We start from the raw sequence: 21,867 nt of genomic DNA on the forward strand, positions 1-21,867 counted from the left end.
AGAAATGGTTATAGGTTTACAGACATTTCAGGAATGAAACGATACATTTAAACGTTTCAGAAATACTGTCAATAAATCATTTTAGGCTCCAAACCAACAGCTATTTTGGCTCATAGTTTGGATTCCACAGGGTATTGACTAGATGTGATTAGAGATGCTTCTTCGCCTCCCAACCCATGAGTTATGGTCTTCGAGAGCGAGGGATGGTTGGAAGGCGGGGTCAGAGACAAGCAAACAATTGTCTGTTTTCCCACAGCGAACACAAACGAGGAACACAGTGCGTCTTCTCAACAGTCTTTGCTTTTTATTCTCTTTTTGCTGATAGATCAGTCACCGTCTTCTTCACAGTTTTCAAACCATCACCATGATAAACAATAAAAACTAAAGTGAAACAAGATAAGAAAACAGCGAGTTCAAGAGCTACGTGTTCGGGCACAGAGGATCATACATGTAGACATGGAACAAAATTAAAACGATAACCGATGACAGCTGGAATGGTTTGTATACAAAGTTACAAATGGAAAAAACAAACAGGGTACCTTGTGCATGTGTAAGTGTGTATCTGACAGGGTCCTCTCAGGTCAAAATGAGAGGAATGGTGTCACACAGACAGACACACAAAGGCAAGGCTCATTGGCACTTGTGGAACGGGCATGCGCGGGGAATGCCAACTCACATCGCCACCCTCTCGGGTTCGAGGCCAGCAGCCCCGTCTGCTGTGCCAACACGAGCAGAGCAGCGAGAGGCTGCAGGCTAACTGTGGTGCGTCCAGGCCTCCGGGCCTCCGCACCAGAGTCCTCGTGACTCACAGTGAATCTGTTAATGACCGTGAAACACACAGTGACGTGTGACACATATCAACCACTTCTGTCTCCCTAAAGCTTTACTTACATAAAAAAGTATACATTTATTTACTTTATTTCCTCCTATATTTAGGAGGGTTGGAATTGATTTCATTATGTGATTTGGCTCATGTGACAAACCACACCTCAGGAAAAGTGAGGCGTGACCCATAAGCCTGCACTACGTTACACTTCATATGAACCCTTTACATTGTGGCTCGGACGACTTCCATGTCAGAAAAACCTGACATACTGTATTTAAACCATCTACAAATGGCATAGTTATAAAGTTTTAGCATGGCAGTTAAAAGTTCTGCTCAGTGACTGTAAAAACACTCCATGTGTCTCAAGCTTTGAGAAACAATACTTCAAATCCTTGACCCCTTCAGTGGACCAATAGCACTACAAAGAGGTCATGTAAGAGTGCTAAATTGGAAAATAAATAAAGAAAAGAGGAACAGAATAAATATGTTCGGATGTGAGGTCTAATGTGGGGCCTCAGTGTGTTTTTCACATCATGTTTCACCTTAATAACAGGCTTAACTCCCCCCCCTCACTAACTCATGCTATGGACCGTTCTGACTGAAATCGTATCCACAAAGACTTGTTGTAAGAGTTATGAAATTAGAAAAGAAGCAAAACAAAATCAATGAAATACAGATTTGCAAGTGCTGAGAGGTGGGGGCTCCTGAGAGAGTTACAGAGTATCCAAACGCAGATACACGTGTGTGTGTGAGTCCAGGCCTCCTTTGCTGGTTGAGTTTGATGCGTTTTGTCCCAGTGCAGCCTCTGAATCAGAGCGGGCGAAACCTATATGGCTTTTAACATACCACCGGTCACATGCCCTGTCCCCCCTCAAACCCTGCTACCACCCCGCTCTGCTTTCCTAATCCTATAAACATTTTCTATGCGCATTCCTTCTTCCCTCCACCCCCTGTTCCTCTCTCCTCTTCTTCCTCCTACCTCACATTCAGAAACTTTCAAAGCCACTCTACAATCATCTGGATTTCCCCTCAAACATGACATCCCATTTCTCGTTTTCCTTCAAGTTACCTACTCATCCTATCGCTCCGCCTAGCAACCTTCTACATGCACTTTAGTGTGTAACCGGTGTTAGTGAATCACTTCCAACGTCTTTGTTAGATCCACATTTTGGTTTAAGAGCTAGTCACAGGGCTGTAGCGAGGGAGAGGTTATAGATCCTGTAATTAGCTCTTGCCTCGAGGGGGAACTGGGACAAAACTCATGACAACAGATAAAACGACTGATGCAGACTGATCATTGGTTGAAGGGGTCCTTCTCCCAATTTAGACCAATGCAGGCCTGGGCTGGTTTCAGAAACATCTGGAACTGTTCTCTGTGGCAGCTCTGTGGGGAGCATTGAAGCATTCCTGTTTCACAGTGAGGGAGGAGGGAGGAGGGAGGAGGGAGGAGGGAGGAGGGGAATACAGTCTCAAAAAAAACTGCAGCGATCCTCCGTTGGAAAGGGAAGAAGAATAATGGGAAGTCTAACCATTATCTTTTCATCTAGTGCCACCTGGTCTGTTGCGATCAAATTAGGGAAGCTCCAACACAACACGCTCCTTCATGCCGGGGGGGAGGGGCAATAGTCAGGCCCAGTGCATTTACTCATTTTGTATTTTTCAAATGAGGTAGGACAAGGCTCAGTCACTTGTTCAACTTGTTGAAGTTCCACAGGTTCAGTCTTGCTGGCAGGAACCACATCCAAAAAAGAAAGAAAAAAATGGATAGAGCTCAGAGCGGAGGGAGGTGGAGGTACGGGAGGTGGAGGTACAGGTACGGGAGGTGGAGGTACAGGAGGTGGAGGTACAGGTACGGGAGGTGGAGGTACAGGAGGTGGAGGTACAGGTACGGGAGGTGGAGGTACAGGAGGAGAGGTCCAAACAAATAAAGCCCTCCTGTCAGTCACTTCTCCAACAGCTGCTTCCTCTGCTGTTCCCACAGGGCCTCCAGGTGATCTGCCCTCTTCAGGGCAGCCTATCAGAGGGAGATATTTATACATGCCGTCAATCATCTCTCTCAAACATGCTCTGACAGAAAGACAGCGTCTGCGCTTTAGGCCCCTCACCTCATGTTGCTTCCGGAGATTATTGACAGTTTCTTCCTTCTTCAAGATGGCCGACTTCACTCTGGCAAGTCACAGAAAAGAGGACGTTAATAAGGGGGAAACTTCTTGGCCCAAAAAATGTGAGATTTATGATTTGCTGTTTTCACTACACTGTGATGGAATGCTTTGCCAATCAATATGACACATCAACCGGGTGTTGAGGTACACGTTTTTGGCCTTTGTGGCGCCCCTTATGAGTCAGGCTCAAAATGCTTTGGTAGGCATATTCCCATACTGAAGATATCTACCAATATTTATGATGATCGTAGAAATCGTTAAAGAGTTATCGCCAATTTCCTGCTAAGCCCCGCCCTTTGCGGACATTTCTTTGGCCCCGTCTTCGCTCCTGTGTTTTGTCCTACAAGGCTGTATACAAGATTTGGTGTTGATACTGTTTTTCACGTTATGCAAATTTGAAATCAACCCATCATGTCGGACTTTAACAGTCCAACACGCTTTTTTTCCAGAGCCCAAATTTCACGTCAATCGGACTCACGCGTGAGGGCCGTGGCATTTCCTATTTGCTATTTTTCTAGCCGTATCTTATAAAGCACGGTGGTTTTAATCTTTACATTTTTAATTCAAAGCAAAATAAAGCTGTTTATTAAAGCTGCAAATTCCATGTCCCTTTCCCCTTACCGGTGGTGGACTTCAGCCAATTCCTCTTCCTTGTCCCTAGTGACTCTTTCCACCTCTAGCCGTAGCCTCGCTCGAACTTCTGACACCTCCACCTTCATCTTGCGGTTCTCCTCCTCCGTCATCACCAGCCGGTCGGCAAACTCCTGCCTTATCACCTCCGCCAGGCTGCGGCGCTCATCCACCAGCTTGTCCCTGGTCTGAATAGACAAGTTGAAGAGGAATTCAAGTGGGATCTGTGTGAAACATGCTGCTCACATTTCTAAAAATGGCTATTTACTGGTGTGAGGCCTTCAGAAGAAAGATGAGACCACATGGCACTCGAGGGTTTTTATAAATGATTGAATGAAAGATGACCTGTGTGACATCGTCGGTCTCCTGTTCTTTGTGTCTGAGCACGGCCTGGAGTCTGATCAGCTCCCCCTCCGTCTCCATTTGCTGCTTCCTCAACTCTTGTTGTTTCTCCACAGCCGCCCTCTCAGAGCGCTCCAGCTCCCTCAGCTCAGTTTCGTATTTTTCTCTCACGCGCTTCACCCTGAGAACAGTGTGAATTGGTGGTTGGTGTTGATTAGAACTTTTGTAACATTTGGTGAAGATGCCGTTTACACAGGAGAGAAATTGTGCAACAACTACGATTTGCAAAAGTAAGAAAGGGACAATGTGGGCATCCAAGATACCTGTTGTCAGCCGCCCTCTCACACTCCTCTTTGTCCTTGCTGGTCTCCTCCTCGAGCGTCCAGATGGCGAGCTCGATCTCTTTGTCGCGTCCTCGTCGCAGTTCTTCTTTGAGCTGGCGCTCGCGGCTCAGCAGCCATGCTTCCTGTGGACACACAAACACACACATGCCGTCTGTCCTGGCTGCTTTCTGACCTCACATAGACACACACATACAGATACACGTGTTAACAACTTGTTAATGTGTTAAATCCTCCTTCCTATTGGGCCTGTACTCATCGACTATGTTCTTCCTCACTACATGTGATGTACACGCTGAAGGTTTCCTCCAGATCACATTCTTGCCTCCAACAGCTTCTCACTGCTTTCTCTCCATTCGCTCCCCGTTTGTTTTACAACTGATTTTAAGATTTTATTCCTTTTAAAGCACGTCTGGTGGGAATGTAGACCCCATGAACCAGCTCGCGCCCTTGGATCCTTCTGGCCGTTCCAAAGTCAGGCCTTATATCTAAAGGGGACCTTGCTTTTGCCATCAGGGCCCCTCTGCTTTGAAACAACCTGCCTGAGGCTCGCAGAATCAGTAACGTCTTATAAACCCCTTTTATGTGATGTCGTCTTTTTATTACTTCATACTTCAATGTTTTTTTATTGTTTATTTTTGTACAGTCTTCTCTCTCCCTGTGTTTTTACATCTTCGAGTTTTAATTTGACCTTAATTCTGTTTGGCTTTCTGCTGTTATATTGCCTTGTGTCTTGCTTCTGCTTTGTCTTCCTTAGAGATTAGATGCAGCACAGCATGTCAACAAACCTCTTTTTTCTTGTAGTTTTCTTCCCAGGTCTGCTTTTCAATGTCCAAACGTTCGTGTAATGCCCTCATCTCCACCTAGTAACACAAACACTCATTTATGTTGCTGCTTTAGATTTGTAGAGTTAACAGAGGTGCAGATACGAGACAGACTGAAGTTGATGATGCCGACGTTATTCTGCACCGCTAACACTTCACATCACCTGGTGTCTCCTCTCCTGTTCCTCTCTGGTCTTGTCCAGCTCTTCTCTGAGGGATCGTCCAGCCAGGGAACTGTTCTCCTCCAGCTGTTTCCGCAGATCCTCCAGCTCAGCGCGATGCCTGCCAGACAAACACAAAGAAGAGCCTTGAAAAAGAGAAGCACAATAATCCCCATGTATACATCATCTGTTCCGTCCACTGATATTCCTCTGGCCTCTCTTTGGATGGGAGCTGTGTGCTGTGTCTGTGTTTAAGGTCTGCCTCGCCCCTCTCTCAGTGCCTCACTGTTACACTTTACGTGCTTTAGCAGCCTTTTCTTGTTGTTTAGGTTGGGTAAACTTTTTGTGCTACTCCTTATGTTCCCCTAGAAATAAAGTAAAGGTCATAACTACATTATCTGATGTAAATAAATGCCGTTGATGTTTTTGGGCAACACCAAAGCTGCAAGTGCTAAGGAATCTTCTAGAGTCCAACAATGATGTTGCAGGTATGAGATGTGTAAATAATATGCATCCAAACAATTTAATTTTGTTTTTACTTTTACTGCCATGTAATAGGGATCATTTCAATCCTCTTCTAAAGGTCACTTGTTTAACTGCCGAGCAGCTGCAATAGCATTTCTTTAGATAATAAATGTAGAAAAGGCATTTTATATTCCCTGCAGGACTGAGACAGCTTTCACAAGCACAGACACTCTTGCAAATGGGAATTATTTGATTTTCTGCCAGAGCATGAAGCTGGGTTTAAAAGAACAGTTCCTCTACTCTGTAATACACATCTCCAACCTGAAAGCTGTTCCAGTACAATGCATCATCAAGGTTTCTCCACTGCAGTGTGCCAGCATTGACACACTAAACTGGAAGCTAACCAGACCACCATGATTAACCAACTACTGGAACTTTCTGGAGAGGTTTCTGCTTTATGATATCAGATTTTCACAGTGGAAAGAGACAAACAGGTGACCTTTGACCTTACCTTGCAGCCAGCTGAGCCAGCCTCTCTTTCTCGTCAGCCACCTCCTTGTAGAGCCGCCTCCTCTGCTGCTGCAGGGACAGCTCCTCCTCCTGAAGCTGCTTCTCGTATCTGACACACGTAAACAAGAAGAGACACACACCTGAATGTGACTGCTAAAAAATAACATGAACAATGTTCATTATTACACACTGACAGAGCATGCAAACATGTGACTAAGTAACTAATCTTCTGTTAACTGCTTTTAATCTGATACTAATGAAGATCATTCCTCATCAAATGAAAGCCTCTGCGCGTCTCTTGCTTTGCAGAACAGGCAGCATGATTTCAGTGCTTCCAAAAATAGCCATGACGAGCATGAGACTGAAGGCCATCTCTCTCAGGTTTGAACAGCTTTGTATGTAAGATGATTACTTTGAAGATGCTTCCTGCTTCCTGTCTGAAGTGTTTTATTTGTTTCTTTCAGCTTTCAATTCAGAAAAGCTGCGTATGAGGTTGGATGTTTGTTTTTTTTATTCTCAATGAAATCATATTATCCCTTACATTTTTGCATATTAAAAAAATAAATAACATAGGAATAAGTGAAACATGAATAAATACAAAATAAAATAGTTAAATAAGATAAATATAAAATACAAATAATAATAATAATAATAATAATAATCTATTGTGCATTTTTGTATGTATTTATAGTTTCCATGAAATGATCAAAGAGTGTAAACCAGGTTAGAAACTACAATCATGCCTAGTTTACATCCATGTCTGTCCAAAATGTCATCACTTCATCATTGTATCTCATTACATTTGTTTGAAATAATTAGCATCAAATCAGTTATGGTGAAAAACATGTTCTCTGAGGTCACAGCGACCTTGACCTTTGACCACCAAAATCTAATCCAAGTGAACGTTTGTGCCAAATTTGAAGAGATTTCACGAGAATGGGACGGGCGTGGTTTATGATACGTGCTTCTGTATAGAAGGCCAGTACTGGTGACATGGTTACCTCTGTTTGGCTAGTTCCCTCTCTCTCTGACTCTGCTCGTCCTTCTCCCTATCCAGCTGTTGGCGGAGCTCCTCACACTGGCGGACGTAGCGCTGGGCCGCCCGGTCGTCTGCCTGCAGCAGCTCCGCCTCGTGGAGCGTCCGCAGCTTCTTCAGCTCCTGTTTGTGTTTGGAAATCAGCTTCTGGATCTCTGGCTCCAGACCTGAGGGAGGAGCAGGAACAGAATTCAGGTTATGTTCTGTGGCTGGTCGGGGCCTGCAAGATGGTTTACGGCTCACTGGATAAAATTAGCTGGGGGAAAAAAGGTGGGATGATTCATGTTTGTTTTAAAGAATTCTGGATAGTCATGAGTCAGATTACTAAGGAAGCAATTCTGGGTTCTCAAGCCCTGTGACTGCACACACACACCTCATCAGCACTGGCTGACATCTGTCTGTGACTTTTCATGGACTCAACACAGACAAGAAGTAATGGAAAAACATGATACATTTCTTGGAACAAAACTGTACCTCTTAGTTCATGCTGCCATTAAAAGGGATAGTTGAGATATTTTGAAGTTGGGTTGTATGAGGTACTTCTCTGTAGTCCGTTTATTACCTACAGTGGATACGCCCCCTGCCTCCAACTTGGAGAAACAGACAGGAGTACCAGCACGTGATTAAAGCAGTGTACTGCTGTGGACGGATTCAGCAGCAACATGTATTACAGACACCTAAAAGAGAAGCCCAACTTAAAATATCAAAATCACTTGAAGTGTACTCTATGATTAGAATATTTCCCCCGCTTCACCTTGCCGTGATACAGCTATAAAGTCTGTGTTTCCGATGGGGAACTGAAGCCGCTCTCTCTGCTCTCACCAAAACCACAAGATTTGCCCAAGTTGCCGGTCTACGGCTGCCTCGATAGGTTAGTTAGTTTGTGTTATTGTGGGACTTTGGTGAATCCAAACTAACTAAAGTCACTAATATGTCTTATTGTAGCGAATACACTGACTATGGATAAGTACCTCATACAATCCCACTTCAAACATACAAGCTATCCATCTAACAAGCCGGAGAACGCATCAACAGCCAGTATAATTGATGAATGTACAACACTTACTTTATTTACCAATCCAGCGTTCATATAAACAACCCTTTCATTCATAGAACAGACACAATGCAGCATGCATCTTTGTGTGGGATGGCATGTTGAGCTACCAGCTGCTGGAAGGTAAGAGACTCACTATGAGAGCCAATACGAGCCCTGAAAACAATCTGAGGTCATGTCCCATTCCTGCTAAAGGATGCGTGGCACCTGCACAGTAGAGGATTTTGACGAAATTGAAAGTGTACTTTGTAAGAGCAGGCTGGAAAAGTTACCTTCAAGCAGAGTAGAATTACACAGTGTGCCCTGATCTTAACAGAGCTTTAGTAAAGATGTGTTAATCTCAGATTTCCGCTGCGAGCTGAGGCTCTGTCTGCAGTACCTTTGACAGTGATCTCTTTGATCTTCTTGGTTTTCTCGTCAATCCATTTCTCCCGGCGGATCTTTTCCGTGGCACTCATTAGCTCTTTTAACTTCTTGATTTCCTGTGGAGGGAGGAGGGGGACATGATGGCGGAGGTTTGATGTCACAGTGAAGTGGCCCAGATGCACTAGCAGCTGGGTATTTGTTTTATTTAAAGCAAGAGAGGTGCTTCTGCAGTGAGACATTCAAGGGGTATGCGTGGTACAAGAACAATTCAGATTGAAAACAAGAGGATGAGGAGAGTTCAAACTAATCTGGGCAAGAAAATGAACCTAATAACTTAAATCTAGACATAAATGGGAAAAGAATGAGGAGACTCACATGCAGACAGACTGTCCAACAGAAGTTGTGAGGGACAGACAAATGAAAGGAAGAATAAATGGTAGAATGAGAGGGACGATCGTGCCGAGGATGACCGTGTTAGAGGAGAAAGAAAGTTACCTCGCACAAGGGACCCAGAATTTGCCACACCTAAAAGCCAGAAAAAATAAAAATAAAAATAGACATACAGACAAGGACAGAGAAAGACAGCGAAAAAGAAGAAGAGAGGGAAAAACAGAGAAAAGACAGTTAAACAAAAGCAGCACTGCAAGAAAGGAAACGCAACACGATCACACATGATGCAAAGCCGAAGCAGAGACGGAGAAGTTATTTGCCGTGAAGACCTTTCATGCAAATTCTTTAATCTTCAGATTACCATTGTGGGGACATCTTCTCACCATTTCATGTTGCTCTTGCATTTGTGTAATCTTCTTGGTGTACTTTTGGTCCACCTGCTTCAGTTCTCCCACCACTCCTTCACAGCGCTCACTCAAAGTCTTTTTATCATTGATCAGCTGAAGAAAGACGGATCATATTTTAGACCATGAGGGAAAAGTTTGATGCAGCTGGGATTAGAGTGTGTATGCAAACCTACCTGATCAATGAATGCCAGGTGTCTCTGGATGGTGGCTTCATATTGTTCCTTCTGGAGCTGGAAGTTTCTGTTCAGCTCCTTCTCGGTCTCCTTCACATGTCTCACCGTGAGCTCCCTCTGCTGGGCCTGAAGGACAGGAGCGGAGATAAAGAAGATTAACATACCTGAGGTCTGGGTGTTTTCATCTACGGCAGCTAACAGGACCAGAAACGTGTCTCTACATTAAAGGGGAACACTCAATGTTTGTGAACATAAGTGAAGAATCAACCAATCATATGTGTTTATTTCACGCTGTTCTGTTCCATCTAAATATATATATATACACACTTGATGACATCACAAATTTGAGTTTTAATTTAATTTGAGAGTTTAATAATATTGTTGGACTGTCTTAGGCCATAGGAATAACATGTATGTATTTTGAAAATGGACGTAGTTCCTCTTTAAACAGCACTGTAACGAGTGTGCATTTCCCCCACCAGGGCGGTCTGCAGCAGGATGACTGTGCGTTTCTTCTCCTCCAGCTCCAGCTTGATTCTCATCATGGAGCCGGTAACTTCTGCGGCGGTGGCAGAGGCCTGCTCGACACCAACCAGCTCCTCCTCAGACAACACAGCCTGACAACACATAGGACCAATATAAATGAGGAAATCTCTCGACAACAGGATTAACATTTCTGACAACTGACAGACTCTGACCTCTCTGTGTGACCCTGAAGTCACCGAGCGAGGTCTCTCCTGCTCAGACTTCTCCATCTCATCCAGGAAGCTCATGATGCTCTGCAGCTTGGCCTCAGAGAGCAGGGCGCCCCCATCTGGCAGTGCAGGGTGGTGACTCAGCTGGCCGTGACGCTCCAGGTTGTCAGTAGTCAGAGAGTTGGAGTCTCTGTCCTTTAATGAGACACAGTCCATTCACTATCTATTTTATCGTATTTAAGTTGTAAAATGTTATTTGATTTTATTGTTATTAAGAGTTTATATTACACGCTGTTTTACCATTACTGTTATTATAGCTTTTAATTATATTTTATTACATTTTTATCATCTATCTATCTATCTATCTATCTATCTATCTATCTATCTATATCAATATTTATATATCTACACACTTGTAGATATAGATATGATTTGCGTTGACTGCTTATTTCACTAGTGATATGTATTGTGTCATATTCCAAAAGATCATCATATGGAGATGTTAATAAGGTTAAAAACTGGATTTTCATCAGAGGGTGTCTTTAATATAATTTCTTTCTGGACAAAGAAATCAAAGGAAGTCCCCTCAGGCTGATGATCAGCACTACTGAAAACTTCATAAACCTGCAATGTTGCATTGAGGAAGTCTCACCTCATCTATCCAGGCATATTTCTCTTTGCTGTAGCACTTTGGCTCCGACAGCCTCTGTGGCTCCTCCTCTAACAGCTTCAGGGTGTCCAGCAGCTCGTTCAGGGTGGTTTTAGACTGAGCCCTGCTGGCCACAGCTCCCTGCCGCTGATCCTCCACACTCACCGACCTCTGCAGGATCTCCTGCAAATAACAAACATGCTTATAACGGGGCCAAATAAAACAACTGCTTTAGCTGTTGCATTACTGGATCTATCATTTTCATCATTTAAGTGCAGTTGGAAGTTTTGAATAATTTACCTGGGAACACTGGGAGCCTCTGCAATTGGACAAAGACGGGGAAACAGCTCTGAAGCTGGAGAGCTCACCGAACTCAGCCACTACATTCAAATTGGAGTCTGTGGAAACATTTAATCACTACAGTTATTACAGGGTTCTCTCAAACACTCTATTTTCAAAAACTGGATATGTTGTTGTTGTTCAATAAGGCTCACCTGTGTTTTTAGCTTTCACATCTATGGGCGACATCGGGCTGTTGTTGCTCAGAGAGGCTGGACTTTTGTTGGTCAGATAAATCTTGGGTGGTTTCTTGCGTGCAACTCCACCCGTTTGCCTCAAGCTTTCCAGCTCCACCTCAGCTACGTGCTGAGCCTCTGCAACCCAATGGGCTCTTTTCTGCTGCAGCTCCTGCAACACACCACCAGAGGGAAACATAAGTCAATCAAGAGTTGTGAATTCAACTTTGTGTGATGGAAATGGAAATTGAGGGTTTTGAATCACTTTTAATGGTCACACACACACATGTACAGCAGAGCGCACATTTAGACTCTGCCTAAACTGCCTATACCTATACTTGGTATACCAAGAATGGATTGGTACCTTGAGAGACCCAGCGACCATCCAGTTCCCAAACTAAGTCCCTACAGTTTGAGATACTGCCGCCTGGGTTGGATTATTACTCTTAAAAGATTGAATTAGGGTTTACATCAAAGCACGTACCTCAGATTTGTTCACCTGGGTGGCAGGGAGGCGGGACGTGCGAGCTTTCTCTTTACGAATTAATTTCCTGTCGTTCTGCTGATGCTGCTCCAGGCAAATGTCTACCTCTGCTCTGTCCTCCTGATCCTGTGAGGGATATACAGAGAGGATTTGCTCAATTTTTGTTAGAGAAGGAAGGAAGTGGAGAGCTAAGCTGTGAAGGAACGGAGTTATTTACCTGGGAACATTCAGAGCCTCTGTGATTGGACACAGCTGGAGAAATGGCCCTGAAGCTCAGCTCACCTAAATCAGCCGCAACATTCAAATTGGAGTCTGTGGAAACATATAACAAATCCCTACACTTATTACATCATCCTATTACATTATTCATGTTCAACATTAAAGCTGCGCCAATTGCAAGTTTCTCTGTCGATTGCGATCTCCTTTCTTTTTAGGAACTAAATTTGACAAACATTTTTGTAACTTTTATCTAATGGAAAACTGAAATTCAATTGTATGTTCATAATACAACATTGGATATCAAATTAGATACATTTTCTCCTAAACTGTACCAAGTTACAGGCCCTATTCTCAAACTAATCTCAAAATAAAAGTGCTTTCAGGATACTCCAGGATAAATCCAACTGAAAATGAATTGCAGTTCATCCCACTTTATCAAACATGTTTCACTTTCCCAGAAGAAAGCAGGTGCAAAATATCACAGTTCCTCTGAATATGTTTAAGGTTGTTCCTCCACGGCTATTTGGACTTGCAGGTGCGAGCATTATGTCTTCTTCACTCACGCTGAAAAACTTCTACACGGGCGACATGATGCACGTGTGTGTGTGTGTGTGTGTGTGTGTGTGTGCCGCAGCTGTCGCTGTGTGTACAATGTAAAACTGTCATGTTACACATGTGTAAATCTGACAAGCAAAAAATGAGATATGAGACTAATCACAGGTCACAGCTGACAACCGGCCGGTCGACCAGCAGGATATAAAGATGTTTTGGTGTTCGATATGGCTTGAACTGGCCACTATGAGTGCCCTTAGTTTCAGTGTATAATATCACAGTTCATAAGTCTACACAACAAAATATCATAAGAACTATAATAAGAATAGTCTGACTCCGAGACTTCTCAATGCCCAGAAATCATGCAAAAAAAATCCCTTTCTTATTTATGATGATGATTGCAAATGAATGATAATGTATCTGAAGTTTAAAGAACACAGACCTGTGTTCTTAGCTTTGACGTCTGAGGGCAACATCATGCTGTTGTTGCTCGGTGAGGCTGGACTTTTGTTGGTGGAAGAAAACTTGGGCGGCTTCTTGCGTCCAACCACACCAGTCTGCCTCAGGCTGACCAGCTCCACCTCAGCTGCATGCTGCACCTCTGCAACCCGCTGGGCTCTTTTCTGCTGCAGCTCCTGCAACACACCACCAGGGGGAGACACAGGACATTGTTGTGAGCCATCATAACCCAGTGAGTCATAAAATATAGATAATAATATAGATTTGGTTCCAAATGTAGAGAGTCTTAACTCTAGCATGATCTCAACATCTACATTGGGTTATAGCTTGAGAGGAGGCGTCTGTGCTTTGGCATTATAGACTATTTTACAAATCTCCACTGGAGACAAGAGTTTTTTCCTAAAGAAAATCTTTGGAACACGCTGGGGAAATGATTTGGACGTTTACCAAGCGAGATGTGGCGAAAATGCCAAAAAAGAAGCTTCTGTGTTGCTATATAGAAGTAAGATCCAATGTCACTTCTGCATCAGCGTTGAGCATTCTTTTTTAAAGTATGTCTCCTGCAGGTCTCCAGACTTTATAGAAGTGCAATACTAAAACTGCTGGAGGTAAATCGTTGGTGGGCACCTGAATGGCAGCCAGACGAGCCAGACGAGCTTTCTCCTCACGAATCCGTTTCCTGGCTTCGTCCTTTTTCTGCTGCTGCTCCAGGGAACCGTCCTCCTCTGTCCTCTCCTCCCACTCCTAAAAAGGGAAAGACATGGATAATGTTCCGGTTAATACAGTCGCGATGGAAAGAGAGAGATAAAGCCAGTTAAGGCCTTGGAGAATAAAAGGTGGGCAGTAAGGCAGCCTGGGGCACAGATGGATACCTTTCTTTTACTGGCAAGGATGCGTTTGAGAACTGCCTGGTTAGTGTGTCGTCTCTTGGTATGGCTTCTGTACCAGCGCTGGATGGTGACTGCTGCCTGGTTCACCTGCTGAATAAACCTTCACATACACAAAGGAGCTGATGAGTCAGAGCTATTGACAGGAGAACATTAACAGTACACACACACACAATAGTGTAGTGAGTCTGACCTCTCGGCCTCCTCCTCAGTGACCTCCCTCCTTCGAGACGTGACAGGGCTGCCGCCGTGGGCCGACACTGGAGATTTGTTGTTTGAGGTGGAGGAAGCTGAAGAGAAATTCTTCTGGGACTTTGTCAGGGAGCTGTTGTCTTGTGACACCTCATCGTTTGCTGTGGCCTTCAGGATGTTGCTGAAAGGAAAACCAATGGAACTTTATTTGTATATCAGCTTTCATACAGGCTAGTGCAGTTCAAAGGGCTTTACAGATGACTGACAGGCCGGAAATAAGAAGACGAAACAAGTGCTGACCGTAAAGACAACAGAAAAGACAATTCAGCAATTTACCAATTAGAGATCAACGCAGGACAATAAAATGATAGAAATGTAATACATTTTAATTTAAAGCTATAATAACAGTACAATAAGTAAAACAGCATGAAACTAAAACTAGATTGATAAAATAACAACTTAAATACAATAAAAGAAGTGAATACAATATGTAAATAATGTATTATAAATCATTATTAATGGCAGAATAGGTAGGTCTTAAGTTAATGTTTAAAGATTTCAACACTTCCAGCAACTCTCAGATCCTCAGGCTGATAAAACTTCTGAAAACCTCACACAGCATTTTACCAAGAAGGTGATAGTTAATATAAGTTTCTCTATTTTCCTGAAATTTCAGACCATTCAATACAATTCCAGTTAAACACTAACAGCACTGAGACAATGTCACTGATTGTGATCACAATAATGTTTACATCTGACATGATCAGATACAAACACTAGTACTGATCATGTAAACAATAGTTATGACAATGAAAACACATGATATCCATCATTTTAGAGGCAGCTGACACTAAGTGGCTGTTATCAAACACTTCATCAGCCTGACACATTGGATCAGCCAAATTAAATTCTCCAAACGCACGTCAAGAAAGCAATTGTGTTTATTTCCGGACATACTTAAACGACGGCCTCTGGTTGGAGCTCTTAGGCGTGAGTGGTATCTCAGAGTAGTTGTTGTGTAAGATGGTGGTGACAGAGTTCCCCACAGCTCCCTTGTTGCTCCTGGGGGAAAAAAACAAAAAGGCACAATGACACTCTCCAGGACACAGCTCTGTCCTGTGTTTGGGGAAAGTATTGAGCACGCCACTGCCACATTCTTTTAGTTGTTATTCACCCCCCTCGAGGCATGACAGTAACAGATCCTGTACATGCTTTGACACAAATTCTTAAACCGTATTACAAACTTGGCCCGTACACACAATGTGCATGATGGAAGAAAAGGTCCTCCGTGTGTGGGTGGAATTCCTGAAGGCAGTATCAGCTGCTATGATCTACAGGTATGAAACATGAGAAGCAGCTAGAGATCCAGAATGCAGCAGTGCAAGTCCCCGGACCAATGTTAGGCTTGTCCCTGCTCTACCTGGACTACTGTGTGAGTGTGAGTGTGAGTGTGAGTGTGAATGTGAGTGTGTGTGTGTGTGTAATGTCAGATTTTATCATTCATTTAACCATTAACCTTAGGTTTAGACACTGTGGGAAGCCAGTGATCTGTTTATGTTTTTCATTTACAATGATTTACTTCTGTTCTGAATGTGTGTGTGTGTGTGTGTGTGTGTGTGTGTGTGTGTGTGTGTGTGTGTGTGTGTGTGTGTGTGTGTGTGTGTGTGTGTGTGTGTGTGTGTGTGTGTGTGTCAGAGACGCTGCCCACCTGTTGTTGGCAGTAAAGGTGGCAGCCAGAGCGATACCATGCTCTCTTCTCTTGGGGCCAGTGGGAGAGTCCACGCTGCCAGTGCTGCGGGAGCTGGAGTGCAGGGGGAAAGTTCTGGGCTGATCATCCTTAAAGGAAGGAAACAAAGAGAGAACCCAAAGAAAAGGAAATAATTAAAATAAGATGCTGTATTATTTAGAAAATATTATATATATTTTAACATGATATTAATATTAAAACATTTAAATATCACGGATATCGTCAATACCTGTATACATATCGTGACACCCCTAAATCTTTGACTATGCCTTTTAGCTCCTAAGTGAACAAATGTCAGGTGGTTGATGGCAAATACCAGGATGTTCCATGTGGTTCTGTCTGGTGAGGCTTTGCTGAGACTGGCCAGTTTCTTACGTCCATCTGAGCTGCTGTCGAACAGAGCCAGGTAGTCCTCACCCTGGTCCTGACTAGGAAACACACACAAGCCAGCCACAGGTTACTCCAATTATTCTATATAGAACAATACTACTAAATACTATCAAATTGAAATTGAAAAAAGCACATTCAGGGCTCAATTTTCATGCAACAAGGGCTTAGTCAAATCAAACAACTCGATACAAAGCAGGAACCTCGAGTCATGGCTTTTCTGATTAAAGGTTGTAATGACAGCTGCAAAAATGGGACTCATCCCCCCCCCCAGTACTGGAATTCAGTATGTGGCAGCTGACAGTCTGCTAGGGGGAACTCCGTTATGGATTCCATGTAAATGCGTGCATGCATATGTTGATCCCGATGGCCTGTCATTCATCCTTCAAATAGCCTTACACACCCACACCTCCATCATGAGGCACAGATGTAGTGTGACCTCTTGTCTGACCTGGCCTCCACTGGTATCTGTGCTGCAGCCTGTATGTGCTGTGTGGGGTGTTTCTGTCTGGGTAAGTATATAAATGTGCATGTGTGTGTGTGTGTGTGTGTGTGTGTGAGCATGCGTGTCTTCAGGGGGGTGAAGCCAGCTGGCCCAATGAAAAGCAATCTGACAACACAATCCAGACAGCACATTCCTCTACTTTTTTGCTTTACAAGAGAGTGGTGCACGGAGGGGAGGAAGCGGTGGCGAGGGAGAAGGGTGGTGAGTGACCCAATGACAGCCCTGAAAGACTCAGAGACATGGAGGGGGCATTGGGGGTATTTAGAATGTCTTTAAATTTAAAGCCCCTCTGGTCTGCATCCTCGGAGGCAGAGGGGGGGGGGGTGGCGGCAGCTGCCGGACAATAGAACCAGAGCGTGTACACACACACACACACACACACACACATACACACACACTTCTCCTTTCACTGGCTCCTGGTGGAGGGGAGTAACCTGACCCCGAGGTCCAGGCCCTCCCCCTATAACCTGGGACAAAGCAAGTTGCTGCACCCCTCGACCCTAGCAACAGCCGCCCAGCTTCCCTCCACTCTTTATCATGCAGGAGCTGGCGCGCTACAATTCCTATTGTCCGAACCGCTGAGGCTTCAGCGCTGCCAGCTGTTGCTCACTGAGAGGCACTCTGGTTTAAAGAGCAAAGACTCCATGCAAGAGAGCTGAGCTACAGGGGTGGTTAGTTAGTTAGTTTATTTGATTTGATTTGATATGGACATCACGGTAGCATTAACCTCGTAACATACATTTATGCACAAGGACCAGATGCACTGTGTTTGTAGCGAAACGCACAGTTTCAACACCTGTCCACAGAATGAAGAAAAGAAAATACTTCCTACGAGCAATGTTGTTTCTCTTTTGGCAACATGAGCACTACTTCAAGAGTATCTAGCACACATTATCTAAAATGCACACATTCTTTTCTGTCATTTCCAAAAACATGTCCTTCATATTTGAGACGCATGTACGATGCTGTAAAGGTCATTTGATGATCTGACTGAGAACCTAAGAGCAGCTTTTGCCTGAGGCTTTGCAGAGTACATGTTTTAGCACATACTGTTCTGTGTGCGGTTTAGTGTGTCAATGTCAGTGATAAGAAATTAAGAAAATACTTCTGGTCTACTTGTAAATGTGTTATGAGCAAAAATAGTTCCAGTGTTATTACATCAGCGTGTGTGTTTGTACCTTAAACTGATGTTGGCCTGCTGATTAACCTGGGTGGTGCTGTTGGACCGCCTAAGGTTCTTGATAGAGCGGGAGCTACCAAAGCCGACATCACTCTGTGAATTTAAAAGGTTTGTTAATGAATTATAACATTTGTTTGAAAACATCCCAGCCTTGGTATCACAGAGAATTCTGAGACAAGACTCCTAGAAGACCGTCCTGATTTGCACTCTCCTGCATCTTGATTAGATTATGTTATAACTTGTAAACAATCAGCAGCTGCATTCTGTTGCCAGCACAGTTTCTCACCAGAGTGTTGCGTTTCCCTCTGCTGTCACTAGCCACCGAAACCGACACAGACCGAGAGAAGTATTTCCCAGGTGATGTACTGCTTGGTCTTTTGGACATGGAAAGCTGGGAGCCTGACAAGCTGAGGTCCAAGGCATCTCCTGAGACACCTGTCGGGATGGATGAAGGGCTACGTGTTGCAGGCATCCTTTGAAAACCTGAAAAAGAGTCAAATAGGCCTTGCATATAAGACACAATATATAGATCACGCATGCTATTTGGTGAGGATTAAGCAGGAACAACCACAACAACAGAGGAAGTAACAGCCACTTTCCCCCTGACTGTTTTGTCTCCCAGGGAAACCAACAACAAATCCACTCACTATGTATACTACAGCTGGGATAGTCGGACAACATCGTCAACAAGCTGAAATCAAAGTAGAAAGTAGTTACTAACAGTACTTACAGTTGGATGTAGTGCTCTGTGCTTTAAACGCTAAATGTTTATTATGTCAGCTACGAAACAAGCTCGATAATTGCTAAATAGATACAATTTCAAAGCAGCTCTGTTAAAACATAATGCTTGCTTCTGACAACATTTTACCGTTGCTACTACACCGTGGCAGGTGTGTGTTAGCTCTGTTAGCTAACGTTATCATCTTCCCATCACAAACACAAGATTGTTGAGCATGGCAGGTATGATACATATCGTTACGTATGAAACAGCACTAGCTAGAGAGACAAATACAGCAGCTAATGTTAGTTAACATACTTGCAAGCTAGCTATTGGTATGTTACCCTGCAGTAAGCTAACACAGTCATTAACATTTACCGTTACTAACGTTAACGGTAAATGTTAGAGATAACATTACGCTAGTAGAAGCGTTACCTTGTTGACTGGCACACGTTATTCCCAACTGATGCAAATCGGGATGTTTTGCAATGTAACGTAAAGTAAAGTCAGTGAAATACGATAACGTTCATTTACACTTTTTTCTTGAATCACTGCCTCGTTTCAGCAGTCACACTAAACTTGTTAGTTTATAAATAAAAACGGCTGTTTTTCAGATTAAGTCTTGTCAAAGCAAGCGTTTCCAACTAACGTCTTTAACGTTTCTCCTATCATCAATCACAAGCAATGTTAGCGTTAACTACTTACTTCAAAAGCTGGATGCCACCATTTCTGATAAGATTTAGTAGGCTTTCACGATTTTAATTCCCGACACAATCCTCCTGATACTCAGTGAAAGTAGTCCGTTGACTCAGTGGACAAATACGGGGAACTAAATAACGCGTAACATCATCTCTGTGGTAACAACACACATAATAGCCGCCTCTCAACGTCTGTGATTGGTGTAAAAATATCATTGTCTCTTTGTTTGTTCATCTGATTGGCTGGACGGAGCTGTCTGTCTACTGTGTTGGATTCCAGGGGGCGTGGCTCGAACAACGGTTCGGTTGACTTTGCAAAGGAAGGCGTGATGGCAAAATTACATTCTGGATATCCAGCAACTGCATTGTTTTGGGCATTGCTCAATTGTGAAGATTTTTTGGGCAAATTCTATGTGGTTTTGTTACTGAGAATATTGATGAGAGTTGTTTCTTGCTTTGGAGGAATGTGTTGTTTGGTCTCCTGGAAAATGATACAAAAACACTTATGTGTTCTTATTATTATAATGGTTAACCTCTCAAATTTAAATCTTAAAGCTTATACTGTATTGATAATTTAACCCCATCCAGCATTTATTAAATTATTCTTTTCTTCATTATGTGTTTATTCTCTTTTTGTACATGTTATGCACTTGTAAATTGTCTTTAGAGAGAGAAATCAAGGGCCCTTCGTGTGAAGTGGATTTGTTGGTTAACGCTGTTGGAAATGTAATATGTCTTTATTATAAGAAATAAAGGACAAAAATCAATAACTGCCAGCCAATCATAAAAAGAAGAAGACATTTTTTCAGTGTTGGAAAAATACCACACAGAAAGCAAAATTCAGATTTTTGTATTGTTCCCTGACTCCTCATTAACACATTGAACATAACATAATGAATTAAATAATAGGCCAACTTTAAATGCATTTACTGAACAATTTTGTCACTTTTAGACATCATAAAAAATATACAGACATATTTAGGCTTATAAGAACATGCCCTATCATTAATCATAGATATTCAATCTAAATCCAGATATCCCATTGGTAATATAAGAATACAAAGTCATCACATAAAAGAAAAAGATCAAAAACAAGTCTGTAGAAATCATTTATCTTCTTTTGAACTCTACAGCAGCCCTCCACACGTCAGCCCCTTGTCCCAGTGTGATGTCCTCTGGTAAAGACTCGAGCCTCAGGAGAACTGGAAGGTCTTTCTGCTCCAAATGGACCTCTAAGGTGGACCTGAGGCTGGAGACAGCAGGGTGGGAAGGCATAAACAAAACAACTGTTAGCACGGCATACATTGTTTTCACTATGAGCATGCCTATTCACTTCCCTGCCCAGCTGCTGCTTCAATAGAAATGACCTGTGGCTGAGGGGATACAACTTAAGCTCCTTTCCCCTGACAGATGGCTGCCTGGAGGGGTCACGCTCTCGTCCTGGAAGTCAAAAGGCTCCAAATCCCAGGGGAGAGCCCCGAGTGAGACCACCACACTTTACTCTGAGCTGTCTAGAATCAATGGATTCCTTTAGACTAGGGTGGTAATCTTTGAACTGACAATCGGCACACGTATTACATTCATAAGCTTACAAAACATTCACATTCCTAAAAACACCTAGGGGATAGGGAATACATGTCAATAATGCAAATGTTTTGGGATTGTTTTACCATTTGGACCACCTACTAACCTCACAAATGGTACATTTGGTTGTGTTTTCACTGTAAAGGGGGAATACAAATGGCTTGTGCTTACTCCCAATGAGGTTGGTATCCTTGGTCAGGCACGTTGTTGTTGGTCTTCAGTAGCAGAATTTCATGCAGCTCCAAAGAGAAAGTTTCAACGTCTGTGACAGCAAGGAAAACCTTCAGCCCTTTCCTCTGCTCCTCAGAGAGCTTCTCCTGGAACTTAGAGGGGAGCTTCTGAAACGGGTCCTGAAACATGATCAGGAATAAAGTGTTATTCAGAAAAATTAATGAAATACAACACAGTGCTTTGCAGAAGAATTCCTCGAATTCTGTTTTTATTGGGGTCAAACTCGGGGCGCCTGCCGTGTCAGACAGCACACTTCCAATGGATTACAGCCCACAACATTTAACTGTGTGGTGTGTGGCAGCCAGCGGGGTCACGAGGGAAAATAATGACTCAAAGACAAATACTGTGGTCACCACGGGTGGAGTTTCTTTCATGGATTTTGGGTTTTAAGTCTTTAAAGGGACTTGGTGAATGCACAGTTTAACTGGTGTGACTGAAAATGGGGTTGTTGTTTGTTATGATGTTATTTTATTCTGCA

The 21,867-nt window shown here is 43.3% G+C and overlaps 2 protein-coding genes across 5 annotated transcripts in view; both read right to left on the reverse strand.

The window, feature by feature from the left end:
* Positions 1 to 282: 282 nt before the first annotated feature.
* cep131 (centrosomal protein 131) lies at positions 283 to 19,727 on the reverse strand. Of its 4 annotated transcripts, XR_003834099.1 has the most exons (32): positions 19,582 to 19,695; positions 18,806 to 18,849; positions 18,445 to 18,641; positions 18,157 to 18,251; positions 16,403 to 16,514; positions 16,048 to 16,175; positions 15,297 to 15,401; positions 14,341 to 14,520; positions 14,133 to 14,250; positions 13,888 to 14,004; positions 13,244 to 13,436; positions 12,248 to 12,342; positions 12,031 to 12,156; positions 11,526 to 11,718; positions 11,332 to 11,429; positions 11,035 to 11,214; positions 10,386 to 10,577; positions 10,167 to 10,304; positions 9,688 to 9,813; positions 9,491 to 9,607; positions 9,213 to 9,242; positions 8,731 to 8,833; positions 7,263 to 7,464; positions 6,263 to 6,370; positions 5,290 to 5,407; positions 5,090 to 5,164; positions 4,284 to 4,426; positions 3,964 to 4,141; positions 3,610 to 3,806; positions 2,932 to 2,992; positions 2,683 to 2,840; positions 283 to 2,610 (listed from the first exon to the last, which is right to left on the reverse strand). XR_003834099.1 is itself a non-coding variant. In XM_029455495.1 (31 exons), exons 2-31 carry the CDS (start codon positions 18,837 to 18,839, stop codon positions 2,769 to 2,771), a joined length of 3,831 nt encoding a protein of 1,276 aa, XP_029311355.1. In that variant the 5' UTR covers positions 18,840 to 18,849; positions 19,582 to 19,695; the 3' UTR covers positions 283 to 2,768. The 4 variants fall into 4 exon arrangements, 3 of the variants coding, with proteins under 3 accessions (XP_029311355.1, XP_029311357.1, XP_029311356.1); XM_029455495.1 differs by having other exon boundaries at positions 283 to 2,840; XM_029455497.1 differs by lacking the exon at positions 18,806 to 18,849 and having other exon boundaries at positions 283 to 2,840; positions 19,582 to 19,727.
* Positions 19,728 to 20,408: 681 nt separating this feature from the next.
* rnf213b (ring finger protein 213b) overlaps positions 20,409 to 21,867 on the reverse strand; it is a 35,661-nt gene continuing 34,202 nt past the window's right edge. The window contains 2 exon segments of the mRNA XM_029456098.1: positions 20,409 to 20,823; positions 21,330 to 21,508. Of these exon segments, the coding sequence (XP_029311958.1) occupies positions 20,685 to 20,823; positions 21,330 to 21,508 (318 nt within the window). The 3' untranslated portion in view covers positions 20,409 to 20,684.

The sequence above is a fragment of the Cottoperca gobio genome, chromosome 19 (genome assembly GCF_900634415.1).
Source record: "Cottoperca gobio chromosome 19, fCotGob3.1, whole genome shotgun sequence".
NCBI classification, from domain to species: domain Eukaryota; kingdom Metazoa; phylum Chordata; class Actinopteri; order Perciformes; family Bovichtidae; genus Cottoperca; species Cottoperca gobio.

Excerpts from the sequence above, each read along its gene's own strand:
- cep131 (XM_029455495.1), bottom strand. The coding sequence starts at position 18,839 with ATGTTGTCCGACTATCCCAGCTGTAGTATACATA. Across the intron at positions 18,642-18,805 it reads TCCCAGCTGTAGTATACATA|GTTTTCAAAGGATGCCTGCA; the intron begins GTGAGTGGATTT and ends ACTCTTTTTCAG. Across the intron at positions 7,465-8,730 it reads CAAAGAGATCACTGTCAAAG|GTCTGGAGCCAGAGATCCAG; the intron begins GTACTGCAGACA and ends CTCCTCCCTCAG.